The 24,447-nt window shown below is 44.7% G+C and overlaps 2 protein-coding genes across 2 annotated transcripts in view; one reads left to right on the forward strand and one right to left on the reverse strand.

The window, feature by feature from the left end:
• The window catches only part of LOC142765076 (uncharacterized), a 104,101-nt gene extending 89,786 nt beyond the window's left edge, over window positions 1–14,315 (forward strand). The window contains exon 6 of the mRNA XM_075865643.1: window positions 14,152–14,315. Within this exon, the coding sequence (XP_075721758.1) occupies window positions 14,152–14,297 (146 nt within the window). The 3' untranslated portion in view covers window positions 14,298–14,315. The remainder of the gene's footprint in view (window positions 1–14,151) is intronic.
• Window positions 14,316–17,927: 3,612 nt separating this feature from the next.
• LOC119168260 (uncharacterized) lies at window positions 17,928–23,654 on the reverse strand. The gene is made up of 5 exons (XM_075865644.1): window positions 23,583–23,654; window positions 22,489–22,534; window positions 20,869–20,967; window positions 19,707–19,904; window positions 17,928–18,494 (listed from the first exon to the last, which is right to left on the reverse strand). Exons 3-5 carry the CDS (start codon window positions 20,960–20,962, stop codon window positions 18,280–18,282), a joined length of 507 nt encoding a protein of 168 aa, XP_075721759.1. The 5' UTR covers window positions 20,963–20,967; window positions 22,489–22,534; window positions 23,583–23,654; the 3' UTR covers window positions 17,928–18,279.
• Between the last annotated feature and the right edge of the window lie 793 nt (window positions 23,655–24,447).

A 24,447-nucleotide genomic window follows, 5' to 3' on the forward strand; every position in this document is an offset into this window, starting at 1 on the left:
CGGCCGCGTGATTTCCTGCACAGAGGCAGCACTTTTCGATTTCGGCGATGCACTCCTTTGATGGGTGGGTATCGCCACAGATGCGGCAACGTGAATTTGATTTACAGCCCCCTGCACTGTGACCAAAACGCCAACAGTTTTGACATTGGAGAGGACGAGAAGCGAGACGTTCGACTCTGAAAATGAGCGGCCATATTTTCAACTCGGATGGACAGGAAGTGCCGGCAAAGGTAGCAATAACCGACTCAGTGGGGACTTTCTCACCGTTAACTAATCGGTTGCATCGGTACACAGCTATGACCCCAGCATCAGACAGCTTTTCCAGAGTCTCAGCGGGCGTTAATGTAGAGTCGACTCCTCGTACAATTCCCTTAGTGCACGCTAAATGAGGCGGGATAAATGCACTTACCGGGACCGAAGCAAATGTCTTGCATTTTAGGATGTCAGAAACGCACGAAGGATCTGACGATCTGCATACCAAACCACCTCTTCCGAACTGACGAACATCACTTATCAGCTGAAAGTGCGGCGTCATGGCCTGCAACCCCACCTGGATCGCCTTCGGGTTATTGAGCCTAATAAATCCACCACTCGAGGGCACCAGCGCAACAGGGATGCTTCCAACACCACTGCGGAAAAAACATTCCAATGGCAATTCATCATTAGGCAAGGAGGCTGACCAAGGGCTATGCCCTTGGCCAGGAGATGAATTAGACATTAGCACTAATTCGATTGCTTAAAGAAGTAATATGCCACGTCAGCTAGTTTCAACAGGTCAAATTCACCCAAAAACTCAGCCAAACCACCGTCCGAAAGAGTCCGAAGGGACGAGCCCGGTTCAGAACGAAGCCCGGTTCAGCGGAAGATCAGCGGTGATGGCGTCCGAACAGCAGGTCCGAACAGCTTGAGTCCGAAACCCTCTTCACCCTTCACCCTTCACCCCAAAAATCAGTCCAAACAACGACCTCCAGCGCACGAGGCTGCTAGCTGATCCATCACGCGGCGAAAACATCACGACTCTTCTTTCTTCTTTTCTTCTTGACGCTTTTCAGAAGGCAAGTGAAGACGTTTGTTTGTTTCTTTGTTTTAGTCATCTACGAAATCGCACGTACCCACTGTGGAATATTGGCCAAAAAAGCGTAGTGTAGCCTCTCAGTAATAACTGCAATACTACGTATTAATACATTTATGAAAGCAATGAAGCAATGATAAATACAAACAATATTAAATATTTTAAAGTGAATGAGAGAGAGGAAAGAACAAGAGCAAAAAATGAAATGCAAAAATTTTTAGTAGTGCGGACAGCTGTGCTAACGTGATACAAAAAGTTAGAATATAAGGTTTGAAACACGTATTGTTACTTCAGCAGTATTTATTGTTCTTCTTGATTATCTTAATCTGGGGCTCACCGCTGTTTATTTACCTCATTGTCCCGTTTGGCATTCAATAAATAAACCGTGAACACCACCATAATTTTCGCTTGCCGACAAACTACTTTTTACGATTTACTGTTCCCTTTTAGTGCCACTCGATTCATGACAGATCCCCTGTATGTTATAGATTGTGGCCTAACCTTCACAAAATAGTGCATATATATATATATATATATATATATATATATATAAATATATATATATATATATATATATATATATATATATATCATCGGACGTGCTACTCGGAGGTCGTAGGTTTGATTCCTGCTCACGGAAAGTTATTTTTCCACCCACTTTTCTTTCTTCCTATTTACTTTACATTGCTTCTATACCTTCCCCTATACATTCCTTAGCATTCTTGTCTGTTAGATGTCATTATATTGTGTCAAAAAACGGAAAAACGAGCCCTTACGTGTACACTTCTTTCCTTTATTTATTTATTTATTTGTTTACAATACTGCTACTCTCCTTCGAGAGCGTGGCAGTTGGGCAATACACAAAAAAAAGGATGTAGACGTAAAAACATGCAAGCATAATAAGAGGACATGAGGATCATATAACTATTGAGCAGTGCAGAAGTTAAACGTTAATTATGTTATTAATACACAATGTATGCAATAATCACAAGATACAAAGCAAGTGATAGCCATCATGCAGGGCTGGAACCATGCCGAAAGGCGATAGAAATAAAATACATGATTGAAGAAAGGAACTTATGTTAGCATTGCTATCGTGAGGGAAAACATAAATGGAACAGTTGTGACAGGAATAGCAAGCACTGAAAGCATACTTCAAAAATAGCTTCACTACTGTGAAAGGAACATTGAAAAAGGTGTTGCTTTAACTAACGAACAGCAGATCTGGACCGGTGCGCCTGCATGCGCATAAACTGTTATGCGCGCCCAGTTTTTTCTATCTGTGCAATAAATTCTGATAGCGATTGGGAGTTTGTGATAGTGGCATGAAGTTGGATCCATTCCGCTATCGCGCGCGGGAAGAATGAGTACTTAAACGTGTCGTTCCTACATGCGTATTCTGACAACGTGCGCGCATGTTTATTGCGAGTTTGCCGAGCCTGTGAAAATGAAAGGTATTTGGATGAATCTATCTTGTAGTTATTTTTTACTAACTGGAAAAGGAATTTTAAGCGAGCGCGTATATATATATATATATATATATATATATATATATATATATATATATATATATATATATATATATATAGAAAAAGGAGTAATTCACACACAACGAACGTTTCAGCACAGTTTAGTCCGACGTTTCGACCGTGGGACCGGCCTTCGTCTGGGAATACAGGGCATAAAAATCGCGCGCTTATATATGTCAATATTCGAGACCCCCCAAAAACACCCCCACCACATCGCGACAGATGTCTTGACATTTACATAAACGCTGTACAACGCGACATTTTCGCTGCCTATAAGAAAACTGCGCCTTACCGCCACAATTTGTCCAAAAAAGAGAAGGTTGCTCTCGAACAGTTGTCGACAAACCATGACATCGTCATCAAACCAGCCGATAAAGGGGGGGCCATTGTAATTCTCAACGCGGTTGATTATATAAGCGAGGCCGAGAGGCAACTTTCAGATGCCACTTTTTACAAAGCTTTGCCCTCCGATCCTACCAGCGAATTTAAATCTAAGCTTAAGGACGCACTTACGTCTTTACTAGAACATGGTAAATTAGATGAAAAGACAGTCCGCTCTTTGGTACCACTCAGTCCCGTAGCGGGAAGATTTTATATGCTTCCTAAAATTCACAAGCAGAATAATCCCGGCCGCCCCATCATTTCCGGAATCGGCACCGTTACCGAAAATTTATCTCGTTACGTTGACTCCCTCATAAACAAGATTCCAGCCACATTTCCGTCATTCATCAAAGACACCAACCATTTCCTTCAAGAAATTGTAGATCTTCATGTTCCATCTGGTTCAATGTTAGTAACGCTGGACGTAGCATCACTATACACCAACATACCGCATAAAGATGGTATTTCTGCAGTAATAAAGGCCTATGAAAATTCCCCTTTAGATAAAACTATTGATAAAGAAGCGCTTGGTACTCTTTTGAAACTTATCCTTGAATTAAACAATTTTGAGTTTAACAACATTCACTATGTACAAGCCAACGGCACCTCAATGGGTACGAAAGTAGGCCCTAACTACGCCAACATTTTTATGGGCATTCTGGAATGCGAATTTTTAGGTAAAAACATGCTTCAACCTCTCTACTATAGGCGCTTCATTGACGATATTTTTCTTGTCTGGACACATGATGAAGCAAGTCTGCTTGGTTTCATTCAAAAGTTTAATAATTTCCATCCGTCTATTAAGTTCTCGCACCAATTTTCGCGCACTTCTGTAAATTTTCTCGATGTCACAGTCACCATTTCCGAAGGACAACTTGCTACGAAGCTGTTCCGCAAGCCTACTGACCGACATCAACTCCTGCATTTTCAGAGTGGCCACCCCCGGCATTGCAAAACAGGAATTCCCTATAGCCAGGCTCACCGCTTTAAACGGTTGTGCTCTGACCGTACAGATTTCATTGAAAATTGTAATAGGCTCAAAAGTTCTCTAGTAAAAAGAAAATACCCGGAAAAACTAATAGACGATGCCATAACTCGAGCTGACCAACTCAACCGCACTGAGATTCTGAAAGGAAAGGACGGGAACGATAGCTCTGCTCAAACTAACCTTGTTCTGACATTTTCATCATCAGCTCCTAAGGTATCTGCTATATTGAAACGGCACCACAACATCTTAACCGAAAGTGATAATCTCAAAAAAATTTTTTCTGTTCCGCCTCGTGTTGTTTACCGACGGTCAAAAAACCTTCACGACATGTTAACGTCATCTAAAATTGGTACCCGTAAAGAGAGTGGCTGTGCACCTTGTAACAAACCACGGTGCAAAGTGTGTGTGCACATGCAAACCACGCAAAACGCCGCGAGCACGTCTTCGGACTTTAAATTAAAGATTCGTGGTAGCTTCGACTGCGACACTTATAATGCCGTATACATGTTGGAATGTAGTGCCTGTTTGAAACAATATATTGGTCATACTGAAACTCCATTCAGAATACGCTTTAATAACCACAAATCCCATGTAAATATATTCCCTCACCTACCGCTATCACGACACGTTCGCATGCCGGGCCACTCTTTCGATCAAATGAAAGCGACCATTCTTGAATCTGGTTTCCGCTCAAACCATGATCGCGAACTCCGGGAATCATACCTGATATTCAAGTTCAATACTGTAGCAGATGGTATCAATGAAGATGCAGGCACATTGACGTGTCTTCCTTCCACGTAAGCTTATTGGTCAACAATATAACAAGCGTACGCTAGTCTGCTTCTTTATCAGAGAGTGCGCTGTGCTGATAATGTATACAGAAACAGCGATTCTTATATATATATAATAGAATTATTTATCATCGGCAACGCGTATATTTTACACGCGAACCATTATTGTAAGAAAAGAGCTTTGACATCCGTAATGTCGCGATGCACACGTGTATCCCGCAAAACCGTATCAGCTGCCAATGACTTACAAATGGTGACATCACACAGTGCTGTATAGATATATATTTTTGATCACTGAAAACCGTTTTTGTGCTGATACAGATGAGCCTTGTTCGTTACACAAGAGCATGTGTGTTTTTTGGGGGGTCTCGAATATTGACATATATAAGCGCGCGATTTTTATGCCCTGTATTCCCAGACGAAGGCCGGTCCCACGGTCGAAACGTCGGACTAAACTGTGCTGAAACGTTCGTTGTGTGTGAATTACTCCTTTTTCTATACTATCAGAGCCTGCGTGATACTTCCTATAATCCCTTCTTATATATATATATATATATATATATATATATATATATATATATATATATATATATATATATATATATATATATATATGAAAGTAGATGCGCTTTCACTTTCACATAAGAACTGTTTATTGTGCCGACGTTTCGACAGGAACCCTGTATTTTTCAAGGCATTATGCCTTGAAAAAGACAGGGTTCCTGTCGAAACGTCGGCACAATAAACAGTTGTTATGTGAAAGCGCATCTACTTTCATATTTATAACCTTGCGGCAACCGAAGTTATTCTTCTGCATATATATATATATATATATATATATATATATATATATATATATATATATATATATATATATATATATATATATATAAATAAATAAATGAATATATATATATATATATATATATATATATATATATATATATATTTCTGTTTCTTTTTATTTTTTTTCAATTCCTTTCTCATTGTCGGTCTTTTCATCTTTCGTTCTCTATCTCCATTTTCTCTTTATATTTCTTCGTTTTTCTGTCACCTTATCCCACATTCTTTTTTTTTTCTTTTTCTTGTTCTTGATTTTTCCTATCCCATTTTTCCTTCGGCCTGTCGTTCCGTTTCTCCCCCTGTCTTTCTGTGCTATGGTTTACTCTCTCGTTCACCCATTCTTTATCTCCTCCTCGCGCTCACTTCAATTTCCCAACGCCTCGCTGTTTTATTCTACACAAGGCTCTCTTACCATGCCCGGATAGCGCAGTGGTGAAGACCTCTCGAACAGTGGCTACGCGGGTTCGAATCTGACCCCGTGAAGAAACTTTCTCCACTCGAATTTCTGTCGTTTTCCACCTGAACCTTCGGCCAAAAAAAAAAAAAGAGAGAAAAACAAGGAGCGCAAGACGTTCTGTTTGCCATACTTTTTTTACACAACGCATTCGGTTCTCCAGAAAGACGTCGCAATGCCCAAATTGCTGTTCTGTTGGGAGTATGACAGTGATGCTGTTTACCTCTTTATTAGAATGAGATAGATGAAAGAGCTTTCTCTGTATGACGTTTATGACAACGAAACAGCATTGGCTGATTCGCAAAAGAAAAACGAAAGCACTTATCGCAATTAGTTCCAAGAAAGCGACCACATGAAGTAAGACTTATTAGTTTTTTTCCCTCACGAGTAAGACAAATACTTCTTTTTTTATTTGCGTTCAATAACATAAAGGCAGGAACACACGAAGGAAAATTGGAGGAAAAGAACGGTAGGGAGGTTAACCAGCCCAAAGGCAGCCTGTTTGCTACCCTGAGCATGGGAGGGGGACGGGGGAGATGCAAGATAGAGAGCAGAGAAGGAAGAGAGATAAACACAGCACATTCGGCAGCACACGCGCGGCAGGAAGAAAACTTGTCCTTGCAAAACTTGTCCTTATTCTCGTACATGACCCTGCGTGTTTAGAAAAAGTGTGTCGTGATTCAGAAAGTCGTCTGAGCCGAAGATGACAGCTCGAACTTTGCGCGTTAAGCTGTTACTTGTTCCATCGTGGCACGGAACAAATGCGAGAAAATGGTGACCAAATATTAAGGACGGCATCCCAACGTGTGTGTTTTAAAAGACTGCTTGGCACAGACGTCAATAACATTCCACCAGAGTGTGTGTTTAGAAAAAGTGATTAACGATTTCGAGTACTAGGTAAGCTCCAGGTTTTGCGAGAAAGCTTTTAAATAATAATCAGTTATACAAGCATAAGCGCGATGCCCACACACTGAGAATTGAGGTACATTACACTAAGCAAGCATCCTTTAGCCACTCTCTGTTACTGCTAAAAAGATTTTCGATTTCTCTGTGTTTCTTACATGGTCACGGAATTTAGATAGCCTTGCCCTCGTTTATTTTCATTTAGCGCGATAGCACTAAGCTTGTTTATCAGAGATTCTGAGGTAGGTTTTGGTGTCTTCATTGTTGTTTGTGAGCGACTTGGTGAGCGAGAAATGATCATCTTGCCCGGGACTGAAAAATTGATAAATAAAGCGCAGCTGTCCGTCCGTCTAGGCATCCGCTGTTCGCCCATTCGTGCTTACGTCCGGTACATTCGTTCTTGCTTCCGTTCGTACATGCGTCCATCCGTGCTTCCGTCACTGCGTCCGCACTTCTGTCCATCTGTCCATCCGTCCGTGCGTTCGGATGGATGGATGGATGGACAGTGCCATGGACACGCGGACGGACGGAGTGATGGACGCATGTATGAACTCACGGACGGGCAGAAGCAAGAACGAACGGACGAAAGCACCGACGGATGGACAGACGGACGGACTCAAGAACGGAAGCATGGACGTACGGATGCATGGATGAACGGAAGCACACACGAACAGACAGGTGGATGGGGGTGCAGACGGATGGACAGAAACAAGGATAGACGCACGGATAGATAGACAGAAGCACGGATGGACAGACAGATGAACGGAGAGAAGCACGGACGGACGGATGGACAGAAGCACAGGCGCGCGCACGGAAGCATAGATGGATGGACAGACGGGTGAACGGACAGACGCTTCATCCATTCATCCGTGTGTCCAACCTTACGGACGGTTGGACACACGGATGAATGGATGGACGCTTCGTGCCGCTCGTCATCATTCACTCCATGGATATGCTGTGGAAACCATTAACGCCGTCTACTTATATTATTCCCAAGTACATATGCACACAACGCCATCTATTGAGCAAGTCATAAACTAGAGGTGGCCACATACTACACACGGAGGAGGGAACGACCCACGTCCAAAGGAGCTTTGTCCCTAAAAATGTAAATAAAATGAATAATAAATATTGCAGGGTATGAGTGAGTGTACGACCCAGGCCGTTAGCGTAGCAAGCTGGTGTTCTACCACCCAGTCACGCACCCTATAGGAAATACAGCGAAAATAACTTCATCTGCTTGGATATCGCAGGGACATTGATGCGTTACAAGCACGCATGTCCTTTATACAGGCTTCGCAATACAAAGTGTAATACCGCAGTAATACTGTATGGTACAAGCGTATATTGCCAGCGGGCGCCAGAACATGCAATTACCATAAAAACTTCGCGATTTAAAGCCGACCACTATTACAAAAGGCGCACACGTTAGTGTGCGTATAAGATCATGTAGAGGGTGCATGGGAATTTCGACATGCTTGTGGTTTAAAGCATTCTACGCGTTTCACAGAACGCGTCCATACGGGAAAGCTTCACTGACACAAGCCACTTCCAACGTCATCAATTACATTGCAGCCCCGCCGCGGTGGCCTAGTGGCTAAGGTACTCGGCTGCTAACCCGCAGGTCGCGGGTTCGAATCCTGGCTGCGGCGGCTGCATTTCCGCTGGAGGCGGAAATGTTGTAGGCCCGTGTGCTCAGATTTGAGCGCACGTAGAAGAACCCCAGGTAGTTGCAATTTCCAGAGCCCTTCACTACGGCGTCTCTCATAATCATGTATGGTGGTTTTATGACGTTAAACCCCACATATCAAATCAAATCTGAACACACAAGTACACACTGGGCACAAGATACTGCTTTCGTGTTTCAGCTGGAGGGTCCTCAATTTTTTTTGGGTGAGCGCCATGAGAAAGAGGGTATCATCCTCATTATAATTTTTCTTTTGACGACGAAAAAATTACGGCGAGGTTAAATGCTTTCGATATTAAAAAAGAAAATTGGCAGATCCCACGTACAGTGGGAATAGATGATATGCGAAGCACGAACGAGAAAGGTTGATATGTCACTTTAAAATCAGCACAACATTACAAGGTGGGAGTAATTAAATGATGCCGTACATGACGTCCGTATCGTGATTATAATGTTTGGTTGTGTCGTTTACCTTCGTCATCTATTCACGTCACGTGATACCAAATTTAGTATATGTGGAGCTAGCGAAACGCCCGCAAGCACGCTATGAGCGTGGTCTGTTGTCATGTTCTTATATGACACGCGTGTCAGGATTATCATGTTTCCGCTGCTCGTATATTTCGTGATCCATTGATGTCACGTAACACTGAGTTCGGTATATGTGGAGCTGGAAAAACGGCCGCGAGCGTATCATGAAGGGCCCAATATACTACAATGTAGCGTTGACGCACGCGCACGCTGGGCACAGTGATGCTACGTTAGCAAAACGCGAGCACTCTATAGTCTGACGCGAGGCACGACCGGCGCGATTAGCGTCCGTTGGCGTGGCCCGACGGCAAGCGGCGCGAAACGCGACATGCTGCACTTCGCACCGATGCGTTACCCAGACGACACTGCGTCTCCCTCTTTTCGTGACGGAGGGACGCTGGACGCGCTGGAACGCGCATGCGTCAAAGCAACGCAGCGCGGCGCGCGCCTCCGAGTGTACTTCAGGACCGGTGCCTGGCGTTGCAAGGCCGGCGTGACGCAACGAAATGACCACCGGCGAGCACGCGCACCGCGTCACGTCGAAATGTATTGGCGCCTTGACTGTGGCATGTAGTCATGTCCTCACATGACACGCATCTCATGATTATCATGTTTGCACTAGTCACGTACCTTCGTCATCCATTGACGTCACGTCATACCAAATTTGGCATATGTGAAGCTAGCGAAACGGCCGCGAGCGCATCATGAGTGTGGCAAGTACTCATGTTGTTACATGGCATGCATGTCGTGATTATCATGTCTGGATGTGTCATTTGCCTATGTCGTCCGTTCGCGTCAAGTAATACCGAGTTTGGTACATGTGGAGCTAGCGAAATGACTGCGAGTGCATCATGAGCGTAGCCTGTAGGCAGGTTGTTACATGACACGCATTTCTTGTTTATCGTGTTTACAAAAGTATCATACAGCTTCGTCATCCGTTCACGTCCCGTAATACCAAATTTGGTATAAGTGAAGCAAGCGAAACGGCGGCCAGCGCATCATGAGCGTGGCATGTAGCCATGTAGTTACATGACACGCATTTCATGATTATCATTTTTGCACCAGTCACATACCTTCGTCATCCATTCACGTACCGTAATACCAAATTTGGTATATGTGACGCTAACGAAACGGCCGCGAGCGCATCATGAGCGTAGCATGTAGTCATGTTGTTACATGACACGCGTGTCATGATTTTTGCGTTAGGGTCTTTCGCTTTTGTTCGCCAGGCAATAATGTCATACCATACCAGTTTTGCAACATTCCATGTGAACGAAAATCCCGCAACAGCTGCAGGACCGTGAATTGTAAATCATGACATTCATGACGTATATATCATGATTTTCATGTTATGACTAATCAAATGTGTTCTTCATAAAGTCATGTAATGTCATACCAAGTTTGCTATCGATACCATCATCGAAACGGCCAGGAGAGCTAAATGTCGTTGGCGGTTAGATAGATAGATAGATAGATAGATAGATAGATAGATAGATAGATAGATAGATAGATAGATAGATAGATAGATAGATACGCTCAAAGTCGCCGAAGTTCACTAAGAAATGCTTCGCATTTATGCTTCCATAAAAAGTTGTACTGAGGAATCCCACATGTGTGTTGGAATAGCCTGCAAATGAAGCCGCCTTTCGTGTATATGCAAATGCCTCCACGTTTATATCCTTTACCCACCCTGGTGGTCTAGTCGTTGTGGTGCTGGGCTGCCGACCCAAAATAGAAGGTTCCACCCACCTCCCCTCCCCGGCCATGGTACTGGTGTTTCGGTGGAGTCGAAAGGCTATTAGTCTGTGCACTGTACGATGTCAGCGAGCGTCAATGAAACCAGATTATGAACTTCCCAGAGCACTCCACTACAGTGTGCTCCATAATCATATGGTCATGTTCGCCCGTATAGGAGGAGGAGGAGGAGGAGGAATAAACTTTATTATAAGAAACTAGCAGGATTAGGTTGCCGGGCCCAAGCCTCCCATGTGGGGACGTCAAGGGCTTGCCTCAACGCCACCTCATGGGCGTGCTGGGTCGCCCAGGTTTGGTCGTCAAGAGCGGGGCTCCGGAGAACCTCATGGAGCTTCGACGAAAGGGCCGTGGAGTTAGTGTGTCCGTACAAGCCGAGATTTCATTCTGAGCATCTGTTGTGCGCTTGATCTTCATCTGAGCAGCAATCAATCATAATCATATGATTGGCTGATGATAATTTTCGCTTTTCGATGTGCGCTTCATCCCCGGATTTGCGGCGCTTGTAAGCTCCCAAGATCGCGGCCAATGAAACGTTCGTTACAACCAAGTCGTCATACGTTGTGGACGGGCCGGGTAATCGAAATTAAAACGACTCGCATAAATTTCTTGGCTTGCAACCCCATTTTCTCTCCTTTGAAGTATACCATCAACGTTTGGAAAGGATACCACGCAACTAGAAACGCTTTTCTTTTTCATATTTTTAAGGGCTGGCGGAAGCGATTCTTCGGCAACTCAGTCCAATCTGCGTGCAAAATTAGCGCAACTTACGAGGCTAGTACGCCTTATACCCAATATCTCTTCCATCATCGGTAATGGCATATATATTTATTTTTTCTTTTTGGCACCCACAGGAATTTGTCCAGTGCAAGAAACGATTGAGCCGGCACATTTCCCCTCATTTGTATTCCGTTTGCGCAGTCTCAGATTGGGAGCTCCATGAGAGGGCCCCTAAACACCTCAGCAACGGCGTATGCAGAGGAGAGCCGATGCGAAAGTAGCATGACAGACCCTGTACGATTAGTCAAAACGGGGTGTCTTCCGCGGGGCGAATACAAATAGCTAGACGCGCATTTGTCCAACGCCGGCTACGGATAAGGCTAATGGATTGAGGGGGGGGGGGGGGGGTAGGCGCTTTGCAACCCGTCGTTTCTGAGCAAACACGAGGCGTTAAGAGTAAAGTTTACATTCATTATGCGTAACCTAAAGTTAAGATAGTATTCGAGGCGGGTAGTTTTCGTTTAACCGGACAAGCTGTTGCTTCCGGATGATCACTTAGCTTAGCTAGCTTGGCTTAGCTTTTCAAATGTTTTTTTTTCTTTTTTTCTCTTGGAACATTGAGAAATGTGTAAGTATATAGACCAGTTATCGCGGCCGGCCATGCCTTTGTAGATTGACGTGGTCTGTTCCCAAAAGGGACTTTAGTGGGAAGCTGATCTTCCGTCACTGAGCAGCTTTGGCACACCAGGTCACAATATGGGGGGGGGGGGGTCACTGCTGTGAAGCCTGACGGTCGCGAGTTCGATCCTGGTAGTGGTGGTTGAGTCACAGTGGAGGCGACCATGACTGTAGTTTGTAATAACAAATTGGGACATTTGAGAACGTCGTTTTCGAGTGCTTATTCACGGAGAAGACTTGAATCGTAAGCATTCAAAAGAGGTTGTAAAGAGACTGAATGCTTACATATTAAAAAAAGGTAGCATGAAATTCAAAAGGCCTTGAAACGCAAGGAATTGAAGGGCTTGACAGCACTCGTGTCAGACCAGTTAGCCGCAACGAGCAAGTTCAGTATTCCCTGATTGCAACAGGACAATTTAGGGTTAAGTAGCCCACATACTTACGTTTCCAACGCATTTAGTTAAGACCGTCATTTAGACTCAACACCATAGATCAAATCCAACATTATCTGTAGTGACCAGCTTCGTCGCTATATGACGTGTGATCTCGAGTGATTGCACATACTTGTAGCTATACTAAAAGAATTATTGTAGTGTTTCAATCCATGAGCACTGTGAGTACGCCGTCTATTGAGCAATTTGTAAACTAGAGGTGGCTACATACTACTACTACTACTGCTACTGCTACTGCTACTGCTACTACTACTACTACTACTACTACTACTACCACTACCACTACCACTACCACTACCACTACCACTACTACTACTACTACTACTACTACTACTACTACTACTACTACTACTACTACTACTACTACTACTACTACTACTACTACTGAGGAAACGACCCACATCCTAAGGAGCTCCGCCCCTAAAATGATGCAGGCTGCCTTGCTCTGCCCATAGATGGTGACCCATCGAAATGCTCGGATATCGCCTGTATGATCGTCTGAACACAAGACGCTTTTCGGTGCGCTCAATGTAAGCTGCATTTATTGATTCATAGATATGAGCAGGAAAGAAGCTAATTAAATAACAGCTGCGTTTGTTTTTCTCGGCTTTCTTATCTCTACGCGAGGTGACATCGGGTCGCGCAGGCGTGATTCAGACGCGGAGTATTTGCCTGCTGCCGTCTTCTAAGCTGTCAACGTTGACGGTCTACGTTGTTCACTAGAGTTTGAACACAGCTTTTGTGGATGCTGTTACTGCTGCGTCTCAGAATCATGATGAAGATGACGACGACGACAACAACGATTAGATGATGATGACGAATGAGTTCAGGGCCGTTTGTGAAAGGGGTGGGGGGGGTGGTGAAATTTTACAACACCATCTCATTACGCGATTCTAATGGGGTGGCATTCTACGCTTCCGCCACGTAATGTTACTCCTTTGACGTCACTCTGTGCTTAATATGACGGCTGTGCATAAAATCTCTTTCCAAAGCAGTCTCAGGCACTGGCACGGCTCTTTGGTAGGACACTTGACTGCCACGCAGAATATCTGCGTTTGACCCTTGTTCGAGGGTCACATGAGTGTGTGTACGACATGACGAATTTTTCAAGGCCAATGTCTGACGGGGCACATGAGGCTTTCGCCTCGGCAAATACCACCCGATGAGCCCCAAAAACTCCGCCTTGAGGATCTGCAGTCTCATTGCGCTTTTCAGAAACTGGCAGCGTGGTTTCAAGGACGAAAAAAAAAAGGATACCTAGAACACGCTTTGATTTTAGCAATGCGTTTACCGCTGTCTTCGAGGCTATTTCTAAACCAATTACCCCTCACCCCCACCCTCTCTATCCCTGATCCGTATCCCTACATTCGCAGGAGCTGTACCTCTCCGCCTGATACGCCCAGCACCATGGCCAAGCTCTTGCAGTCGACACCAAGATTCATCAACAGCTCAGCAGAAATACACTAATCCCAATGACAACAAAATTCAGTTTGACTTGGACATCGACAACTCGGACTAAAAGTCGTTAGGAAACGCTCTTATCTTTCTCACTTCGCTTTCGACTGTAGCGCCTCGCAACTGACCCGAAAAGAAACGAAACGACCCATCAAAACGTGAGGCAACGCGGTAAACCCTAGCGACTAATCGGACGTTGCGCATTAATCGAAACGTTTATCACTTTGTGCGCCGTTTCTTGTTTAGTGCACCCTCCGTGCTGAGTCGAAACTGTCCGGTGTCAAGGCTGCGTATAGGTTCGACTTGCTTGCATATGCGCGGTCTACACAACACTAATGGCAGAGCCGTGTCGCTCGTTCTTGCGTCAACTGCGTTTGATGGAAGAGAGTAATATCGAGACGAAAGAGGTTTGACAAGTCGGGCACTCCTGGCTGTTTGCGTTGTCGTTTGCATGACGCGGACACACGATAAGATTGGGGACTGTCTAAAGCTTCTTATCGAAGACATGCTCAATCACAGAGAAAATCAGCGAAAGAAAGTGGATGGACGGGAATAATATCACGACGAAAGAGGTTTCACGATTTGGGTTCTTCTAGCTGGCCAAAGAAATTTGTTTCGATTCGTTCTTGCCGCGTTTTTTTTTTGCTTTGTATTCGGGATGACGTAGGCTCTAGCTGAAGGTCCGTATATCGAAAACGTGCTCCATCACAACGAAAGAGAATTAGAGAGCCAGTGGAAAAAAAAAAGGAGTGCCTAATCATGAAAAAAAAAGTACCAGAAGGAGTGCTGATCAAGGGTGCTCCTTATTTTTTTTTTTCGTAGATTTCTCTCACTGATTTTTCGTTGTAGATAGCCGCATACCAAATTGGTTGGCACTTAGGACTTGGTTTACAAATACGACCGAACTGTCTTGCAGCCGAACAACTTCAGGAACGGAAAAGCAAGAGGGGAGAGAAAGAGGTGTACTGATTCAAACGGAATGTTATTTGCTAAATTTTTTTCCTAGGCTTGTCGCTGTTTTCCCCCCTTCACCCCCCTTATATGTTCTGGTGGATGGACATCAAAGATCGTAAGAATCGGTGCTTCAGAAATCTCCGATTCGCAGTAGCAGCGATTATGCGAGAGAAAGGAGAGCGCTCCACTTCATTCGGAATCGGTTATAGCCGACGTGGCCTGGGTCAGACCTTTGAAAGCGTCGATTCGTGTAGATTACGCCGACCATGCGGCTGAAAAACAAAAATCTACCCTTTCGAAGTGAGGGTGCGAATAGGTGCCTTCCGGCTGAGGCTACATAACATTCCCGGACCGATTTCTTAGCTTTGAAGTTGCATTTTATTTTAGGCAAGAACAAAATACATTATACCGTATGGGAAGTATAGCCTACATTAACATGGTCAGAGATAGTCCCTATCAAAAGTGCGCTGTTTCACCATAGCATAGAGAAACATACCATACAGTATATTGATCAGTCCACAACTAACCATACCGAACAAAGGAAAGTTTGCCTATGGGACCGGTGTGTGTTTAGAAAAAGTTGTTAACGATTTAGTACTTGGTGTGGTTGGATAAAGTTGTTAACGACTTAGAGTACCTGGTACTCTACTATGGGAGAGCAAAGAGCCGTCCCGTGGGCCCCGCCAACAACGTTCGAATGCACCTGCAATATACAGAAGACTACTTAGTTGTTTAGAGATAGTAGTTAACGATTTAGAGTACTAGGTACTCAACAATGGGAGAGCATAAAGCCGAAGCAATTGTCTGCAACATTGACACGTTTACAAAATGAATGCTAATGAGGCGAAGCATCGTGGATCACATCATGAACCACGGCCTTCTATTTCCTTCTGGTTTACAGCCTATCTTTTGTTCTTGTTTACCTTTTGTTCTGTCATATGTTTTGATCGATGCGTGGCGAAATGTCGGGACTATTTCGGCGTAGTCGCCCTTTATTTTGCTCTTTCCGGTTAACAATCGTTTGATAACCTTCTCGTTGTTCACAGATGTTTGGGTTTTTACATGTGCTGGATACTCTAGACGGCTGTTCACGAACGGAGAGACATCGTGCGGTTTTAACGTGCTTCACCCCTAAGAAAATCTACCCTTTCGAAGTGAGTGTGCTGGTAGGCGTCCTCACACAAAGGCTACGTAATTGTTTCGAAACTGATGTTTTAGCTCTGAAGTTACAGTTTATTTCGGGCAAAAGACAAAGGACAATGTACCTGGGGGACCGGCGAAAAGGCAGAAAGTCTGACAGTGTCCCTGCCACCTGTAAACCCAAAATACCGCCAAAACGACACTACCCTCACAACACAGCAGGCACAGTACTATGTGCTAGATTAAGGGTCGTAGTACTATACGTATAAAAGGACAAAAGTTGGAGTAAATAAATATAAGTAACATGGGTATAAAAATTCACGTGGTAAAGAGTGCTTACCAGCGAAAACGACAGAGCTGGAGGGGACAGGAGAAGAGACGAGAAAGAGCGCTGTCAGCGCTTTGTCTCGTCCCTTCTCCTGTCCCCTCCTGCCCTGTCGTTTGCGCTGGTAAGCACTAGTTCTTTATCATGTTATACCAACACGCCCGATCCTACTGTCTCTTGAAAAAAAAAAATCTACGAAATTTGTGCTAAGCCACGCGAGGCTTAAACAGCGAAATTGTACAATTAAAGTAATCTTGTCGCTTTTAAGTCGTTTGTAGGTCTTAACAAGAGGATGCCCGTTCGAGGTCAATTCCAGGTTGTTGCTATAGATTGTAGCTGGGCGAAGCCACGCTGTTTCTACGCCAATTCTCAGCGCAGACAGATTCGAGCTAAAGCGCGTACACTCACAGACACGACGCGGTTGCCCGAATTCCAGAGACAGATGCTCGCGCTGAAACCAAGGGTTCGCATACTCTTATATATCTAAGGGCTCGTCGTCGTTGGCGAAAGCCTTTGATCGCTTTGGAGTCATCTCGCTGCATTTCCCGTTTCATTGTGCTCTCGTTGCACGTGCTGCCGTTTCGCAGCCACTTGTTGGGCTTACTTTTGCCTTCATTAGCTTTAGTGGACAAGGATGTAGAAGTGGGGTTAACGCAATAGGTACTCGTTAATGATAAGGACATTCTTCTAGTAGACCACTCAGTGGCACATAGCCGTCAAGATCAGGATAGTTTTCTGCGATTAAGTTTCGCCGGTTTCATCGGTTTCGAACGGTTTCGCCATTGAAATCGAACACGTCACCTGCAGTCGCATTGACCTTTAACAAACAGCAGAGGCTGCACAACAATTCGAATCTTTCCTCTAATTCCTACTTTTTGGCATCGAAAGAAAGAAAGGAAGAGAGAGTCCAAAGGGGAAGCGAGCATTCGAGTCGAGGGGTACTTGGCCTTGCCACATGTCGACAATAACGCGCCACGTTTGCAGCGACAGGTATCACTAGACCTTTATTAAGGCGAAAGCCCTAAGTGTCTCGTTGAGACCACCGTTCAGCAAAATACTGCAGGCGAGCGATCTGTGTCAGAAACCCACGTTATTCGAACGTTGTGCAAAGTGCTGTAGAGGTGTAGTGTTAGCGAGGTTAAACAAAATTCGACCAGCTCCGCTTGGCACACACTGATGAAACAGCGAAACAGGTTGATTACAAAGGAGCCTTGGCTTAACCAATCATTTTGAGTGGTTGATCGATGTGACATATGTAGTGAGAAGTGGCGGGAGTTGTAGAGGGCGTCGCGGTGAGTTGTGGGAGTAGGGAATAGTGGGAGTACTGGGAGAAGTGGCTTATATACGACGTGATATTTATTCAATTTCTGCGGCATAAGCTTGCTTGCGGTATTTAGTTACCAATAATTCGTACTTCAATTGTTATATTATTATTATAGCTTATACGAGTAAGGAACCAAAGTAGATACTAAAAAAATCATCTATGACTCAGCATGAGCCGTGACACGATGAGAAGAAGATCTAGGATTGTCTCCTGACATGAAATACTCGACCAGGGACAGCGTCGTTGTTAAAAAAAAGCAAAAAGATAAGGTGGTGTGATCAGGTGTTTCTTGAATGCGCGTTATTATTCGTCGTGGTGCGGCACCATGCAGAGCATCTTGCACTGGCCGACGGAGCGGAAGGCGTTGTAGGCGCACGTGATGGCGGGTGCCCACTTGACACACACCCGCCGCACTCGGTCGTAGTACCAGAACCGGCGAGGGTTGTCCTGGGCCGACCTGGAGCAGGGTCGCAGAAACTTCTCCGTGATGAGCCCCAGGCAACGCTTGTCTCTGCGAACTGGTCGATAGATAGATAGATAGATAGATAGATAGATAGATAGATAGATAGATAGATAGATAGATAGATAGATAGATAGATAGATAGATAGATAGATAGATAGATAGATAGATAGATAGATAGACAGACAGACAGACAGACAGACAGACAGACAGACAGACAGACAGACAGACAGACAGACAGACAGACAGACAGACAGACAGACAGACAGACAGACAGAGATAGAAAATTAGTGGGCATAAAACAAAAACGTCATGAATTCAATGTTTCCACCAGTGATCGGTCTTTATAAAGCCAATTCTCCACCGATGCGTCAAATAAATGTGTTTCTTGTTTTCGTCGACGTACCTGCAGCTCTTAGTACTTATTAATCACCTGATGAAAGGAAATTCAGCTATATATACACAGATGAGGATTTCCAAGACAACACAATGGCTGTATTGAGATTAAGTTTCAGACAGTGTTGGTTACGGCAGCAGATAGCGCATATAGGGCGACAGTTATGCTTTTAGCCACGACTAGGCAACGTGCTTCACAGAGGAGCCGACTTTCGGCTATTTTCATAACTTAAAGGTACGTTTAAAACAAAAACTGCTGACTAATTTTAGCAACATTTTTTTTCTTTTAACAATGCATGCATCGGTTTTCGATTCGTCCATTGCAGAATAACCTATAGTTACTTTAAAATAGGGAGGGACTACCTCCTTTTCTGAATGTTGAATGAGAGTAGCAAGGCTGTCGTGACAGCCTGCACATTGCATTTCTGGGAGACCGCATATTTACTACAGCCAGATTAGAATTCTGGGAGCACTGAGAATGTCTTCGCAAAGGTGCTTACCATAATCACCACCATGTGAATTGCGACGTGTGTGAATTCTAATAATTATCACTGGACAAAACATTTGAAATAGGACCGTTACCGTCCTCTATCTTTGCCCTGGATTTATTGTTATCTCGGTTCATTTGAACGTGTCAACATATATGCACAATGTATTTACGTCACCTTCAGTGAACTTCACCTAAACACAACAATGTACGTTCTCTAGGCATCGCCTGGCGTTTTGTAATATTCTGTTTGATTAATTTGATTGTGTTTTCTGTATATACGAACCCCTAAAAGAATTCCTAAATTCGCCTGCTTTTTTTCCATGCTGTAATCACATGACTTTCATCGACACCTTTGGTGAGTGCGGTAGCATAGCTTTGACGTACGCTCGCAAGTCTGTACGCAGTCCCGGCGCTTGCGGAAGTGCGCCTGAGAATCCCGGGCGCAGACCTTGTCCGGGTGCCAGGGTCGGCACGATCCTGGACCAGGCTGACGAGATCCCGCATCTCGCTGCACGAAGATCACCTCGCCGCGATCGTAGTCGGAGCCGTTCAAGCAGCGGAAGTACATGGGTTGGCTGCATGCTGGCCGATCATCATCATCATCAGCATCATCATCATCATCATCATCATCATCATCATCATCATCATCATCCTGACTACGCCAACTTCAGGGCAAAGGCCTCTCCGATGCACAGCCAATTAATCTGGTTCTGTTCTTGCTACGGCCACATTATACCAGCGAGCTTCTTAGTTTTATCTGCCTTCCTAACTTGGCCTCCCACCTGGCGCGTTTGCATTCTTTTGAAATCCAGCCTGTTACACTTAATGATCAGAGGTTATTTGTGTACGTGCTATGTGCCCGGCCCACGCTTATTTATACTTCTTAATTTCAACAAAGGTGTCCTTAATATTGCCAGGTCCACTCTGTTCTCCTCTTGTCCCATGAGGTTACACATAGCTTTCCTTCCATTGCTCGCAGCGTCATCCTTAATTCAAGATGAACTCGCACTTAAGCCTCGATGTTTTTGCTGTGTAGATAAGTACCGGTAATAAGCTGTTGTATGTATACCACCCTCTTGAGGAATACTGGTAAACTACCATTCATGACTCGCAAACGATGTGGACGCAGAATTCTATACTGTACGGCTCAGGTCTAAACACGAGTACGCCAAATGGGCATTCCACTCAATTAATGTAAATTTAAGCAGCCCACTCAATATCAGGCTCATCATCGTCATCGGTCAACGTCCACTCTAGGACGAGGGCCCCTCTCAGTAATCTCAGATATGCGTGTCATGCGCGAGCTCATTCCACATTATGCATATAATTGCTTCAGCTCTTGTCACTGTCAATGGCCATAGCTTATCAGTCATAACTATTAACTGTCCTGTGCAGATCTGATGCCTCGAAATCCAGTCATTTTCCTTTGCATTACAGGCTTCATAATTTCTAACGTCATCCGACTTTTTTTGTTACCTTCCGAGTCTTTGCACGCTATGATTAGCAGTATGACAATCGTATGGTGTGCAGCGCTCGTGAAGCATACCGGGATGACGGCTCGACTTCAAGGTCCGGGTTGCCGACCTCTTCGAGGGTCCAGCTGCGCTGCTAGTTGAAACCACTCGCCTCTTCACTAGCATATCAGCTTGTCATGTTAGGCATGCAAAAACCAACATGAATGCGATTAGCGCAAGTGGAAGAACATAATGGGGTACAAGAATCGTGAGAAAGGTGGCACAGTTCGAAGCCATCAAATAATTGGTGTTTTATCTATCCATCACTCCGAGTTCGAAGCTAATAATTAATTAGTGTTCTATCTATCTATCTATCTATCTATCTATCTATCTATCTATCTATCTATCTATCTATCTATCTATCTATCTATCTATCTATCTATCTATCTATCTATCTATCTATCTATCTATCTATCTATCTATCTATCTATCTATCTATCTATCTATCTATCTATCTATCTATCTATCTATCTATCTATCTATCTATCTGTCTATCTATCTATCTATCTATCTATCTATCTATCTATCTATCTATCTATCTATCTATCTATCTATCTATCTATCTATCTATCTATCTATCTATCTATCTATCTATCTATCTATCTATCTATCTATGAGAATGAGACACACTTTTGAGAGAGGTGTGATTGATCTGATAACATTTAACACAGTCAGTCCGCCACGACGGTAAACTAAGATGCTCGTGCTGCTGACTGGAAAGCCCTGGGTGTGACCACTGCCATGGGTGTCACCTTTCGATGGAAGCAAAATGATGGAGGCCCTTGTGCTGTGAGATGTCTATTCGTTATAAGGAGCACCAAATGGTCGTAATTTCCGGAATCATCCACGACCGCGTGCAGTCATGTTCGCACGGTGGTTGTGGCACGTAAAACCACAAGTGAAAGCCTAATTGCTCTACAATAAATATTTATTTTTAATAATTATTAATCTATCCTTATCATTCTCACGCGGGCCTTGTAACGAACATGTGAAAGCGCTTCGGAGTCATCGCACTACTGTATCAATGGTTTGTGCTGCTCACATTTATGCTGGTGCGTATGCGTCAATGCTATGTAAAGGATGACGACGACGCAAATCACACTGAAGACTGACATGATGACGCAGACGATGCGGCGCATGTACGACTCGTACATCCTGTGGAGTCAATAAAATGCAGACATTTTAATAACGTCAAGTGGTTGCTGAAATAAGCTCCCGCATGAGAATAGGTCTTCTATCTGCCATCAGCAAACCAATCGGTCAATCAGGTAAGGATGAGTGTACAGTGACTGAGAATACCGCAGCTGGGACGAAGCATGGAAAGATAAATGAAAAACTGGCACTGATGGTTACCTTTATGGATGTACAGTTTCCCTTTGCAATGAAAATTGATTATAGGAAGCGAGATCATTGCATTTGAAGTATAAATTCAATCATGACCTACACACCCCTATTTATGATGGTTAATGGTCCTTCTCACGTGATTACACGCTTTAATGTTGCCAAGTGTCTTCATGTTAAGTATTGCAGAGTTGACAGGATAGACAGCTTCAGGTTAACTACGTAAACGAGGATACGATTGGTGGTGTTAATAGAAAGGTAAATATTGGGTCTTCTTAAATATGGTGCGAAACAAGTCAATGGCCGCTTACACAGGTTCCTGGTGGCCCAGACGTTCAGTTGTCGTATGAAGCATATCTGCGGAAGAAAATTTAAGTGTTCACACATGCTTATATGCGAGAAAAAGAAAGAACTCTAGCTGGAGGATTAAGTAAAATTGACGTATTGGAAATATTTCCGTGAGCACCTGTCACAGACATTTACCGGAACCTATACAGCATAATAGGTTGATTCCATATTTCGAGAAATTCTAATGTATAATGCCGTTCTCCATCACGTTGTACATATGCATTTCTCAAACGCATTCAAAGCGAAAGCGTTTCTTGGCCAGGCAGGCGTAAGCATGCAGGCACTTGAAAGACGCCCGCAAAAGCCGTGTCCGGAAAGCACGGAAGCTCTCCCACCGGAAATGACGTCGGTGCCAACAGTTACTGCAGCACCCACGTGCATCCACGGCATTCGTGAGGGTAATCTCCGCAGCAAGGGGGAGGGAGGAGCCCCGATTCGTAGGGAGAAAGAAAGTGCATAGGAACAGTCAGGCAACCGAATAAGGAGTGCGCACGTATATGGAACACATGGCCACCGACGCAGTACGTGCGAAGAGTACGAGCCCGGGCCTTGTTTGCCATATCGGTTTTTTCTTCGACTACTGTGTAGCACGTCTACTGTGTAGCCCCGTAGCAGCACGTCTGCTGGTTTCGCAACTCCATAAAAAAAGATTTCGCTTTCTCATTCCAGAACAGTATGCTTGTGGTTCTTCTGCAACTCAATTCTACGGACTTGCGTTTCCTGTGAAAACAGAGTCGTGGCACTCCTGTATCGTATCGTTTCTTATAAAGAACCTTGTGGTGTACGCGAACGCTGCACGACCTAGGTGGCCCTTCAGTGCGTAATCAAAAACGCGAATAGGCACTGCAGATTTTATAGTGCGCCACCCGGAACAGAGCACTGAACCAAAATGGTCTAACAACCTCGATATCATCGGCTCAATCGTGAACTTCGGAGCGAGAACATAGCGCCTGCTCGGAATGGCTGCAGAAGCGGCATGTTCTGCTTTGGCTGGTCCGTGAGCTTTACACCATTTTTGCATTATTTTTGGAATAAGAACGTCATTACGACAACTCACGGACAAGGTGCGGCTTGCTTGCCATGGCGTGCTAACTTCTCCGTCCTTCGGCGTCTTCACTTGCTTGCTCCTTAATAGTGGCTCCGACCCACAACAGCGTATACTGTTCTTGCAGTTGTTGTCCTCTGATCATAGGTCATACCCGCAGAGTTTCATACAATAATACTTGAAGAGGAATCTGGCGCTGCAATCGTGTGCCTCCATGGGAATTGTGGGAAGTACAGGCTTCGGATTGGATAGGGTTAACTGACGAACTGTCTACGGACTTCTTTCCACAGTTTCAGTTTTGTTCTTCGTGCAGCGCGAGTAGTGGGGTGCGGCGAAAAGCGCTGAAGCAGTGCCTCTGTTGTTCAAAGAGGCTGACGGCAATTCGAGGGGGCCACGGTGTGCGGACGCGCGTCGCATCGGCTCCGCAGATTTTCTATGGTTTTTCGGCGATTTCTGGTTGTTTGAAGTGCATCGGATTCGTGAAAGTACAGCGAACAGTGAACGTCGAATTTCAGCGGTGAGTGGCTGTTTTTCGGTTTTCTGCAAGCTGAAAACTTCGAGGCAGCGACCGTCGCGCCCGGCCAGACGCACCGCCGCATAGCGGCTTCTGCGTCGTGGCCGCGTCTCAAGCGTCGGCGGATGGACGCTCTTCAGGAAACACCGAGGTCTCCTCAGGAGCAGCCACTGGTTCACACAGATGAGGAGTCTGCTACAGAAACCACTCAAATGGACGTTCAGACCTGGTCACCGCAGGGTTCGTCCGAAGAAGTCGACAATGTGTCTGCAGGGGAACGCCACGATGGTGCCGCATGGACGGAGGATGGCTGGCACACGGTTTTGACACGCCGGCAAAAGAAGAACCAGAAGAAAAACCAGA

Source organism: Rhipicephalus microplus, chromosome 6 (genome assembly GCF_043290135.1).
Source record: "Rhipicephalus microplus isolate Deutch F79 chromosome 6, USDA_Rmic, whole genome shotgun sequence".
Taxonomy (NCBI): domain Eukaryota; kingdom Metazoa; phylum Arthropoda; class Arachnida; order Ixodida; family Ixodidae; genus Rhipicephalus; species Rhipicephalus microplus.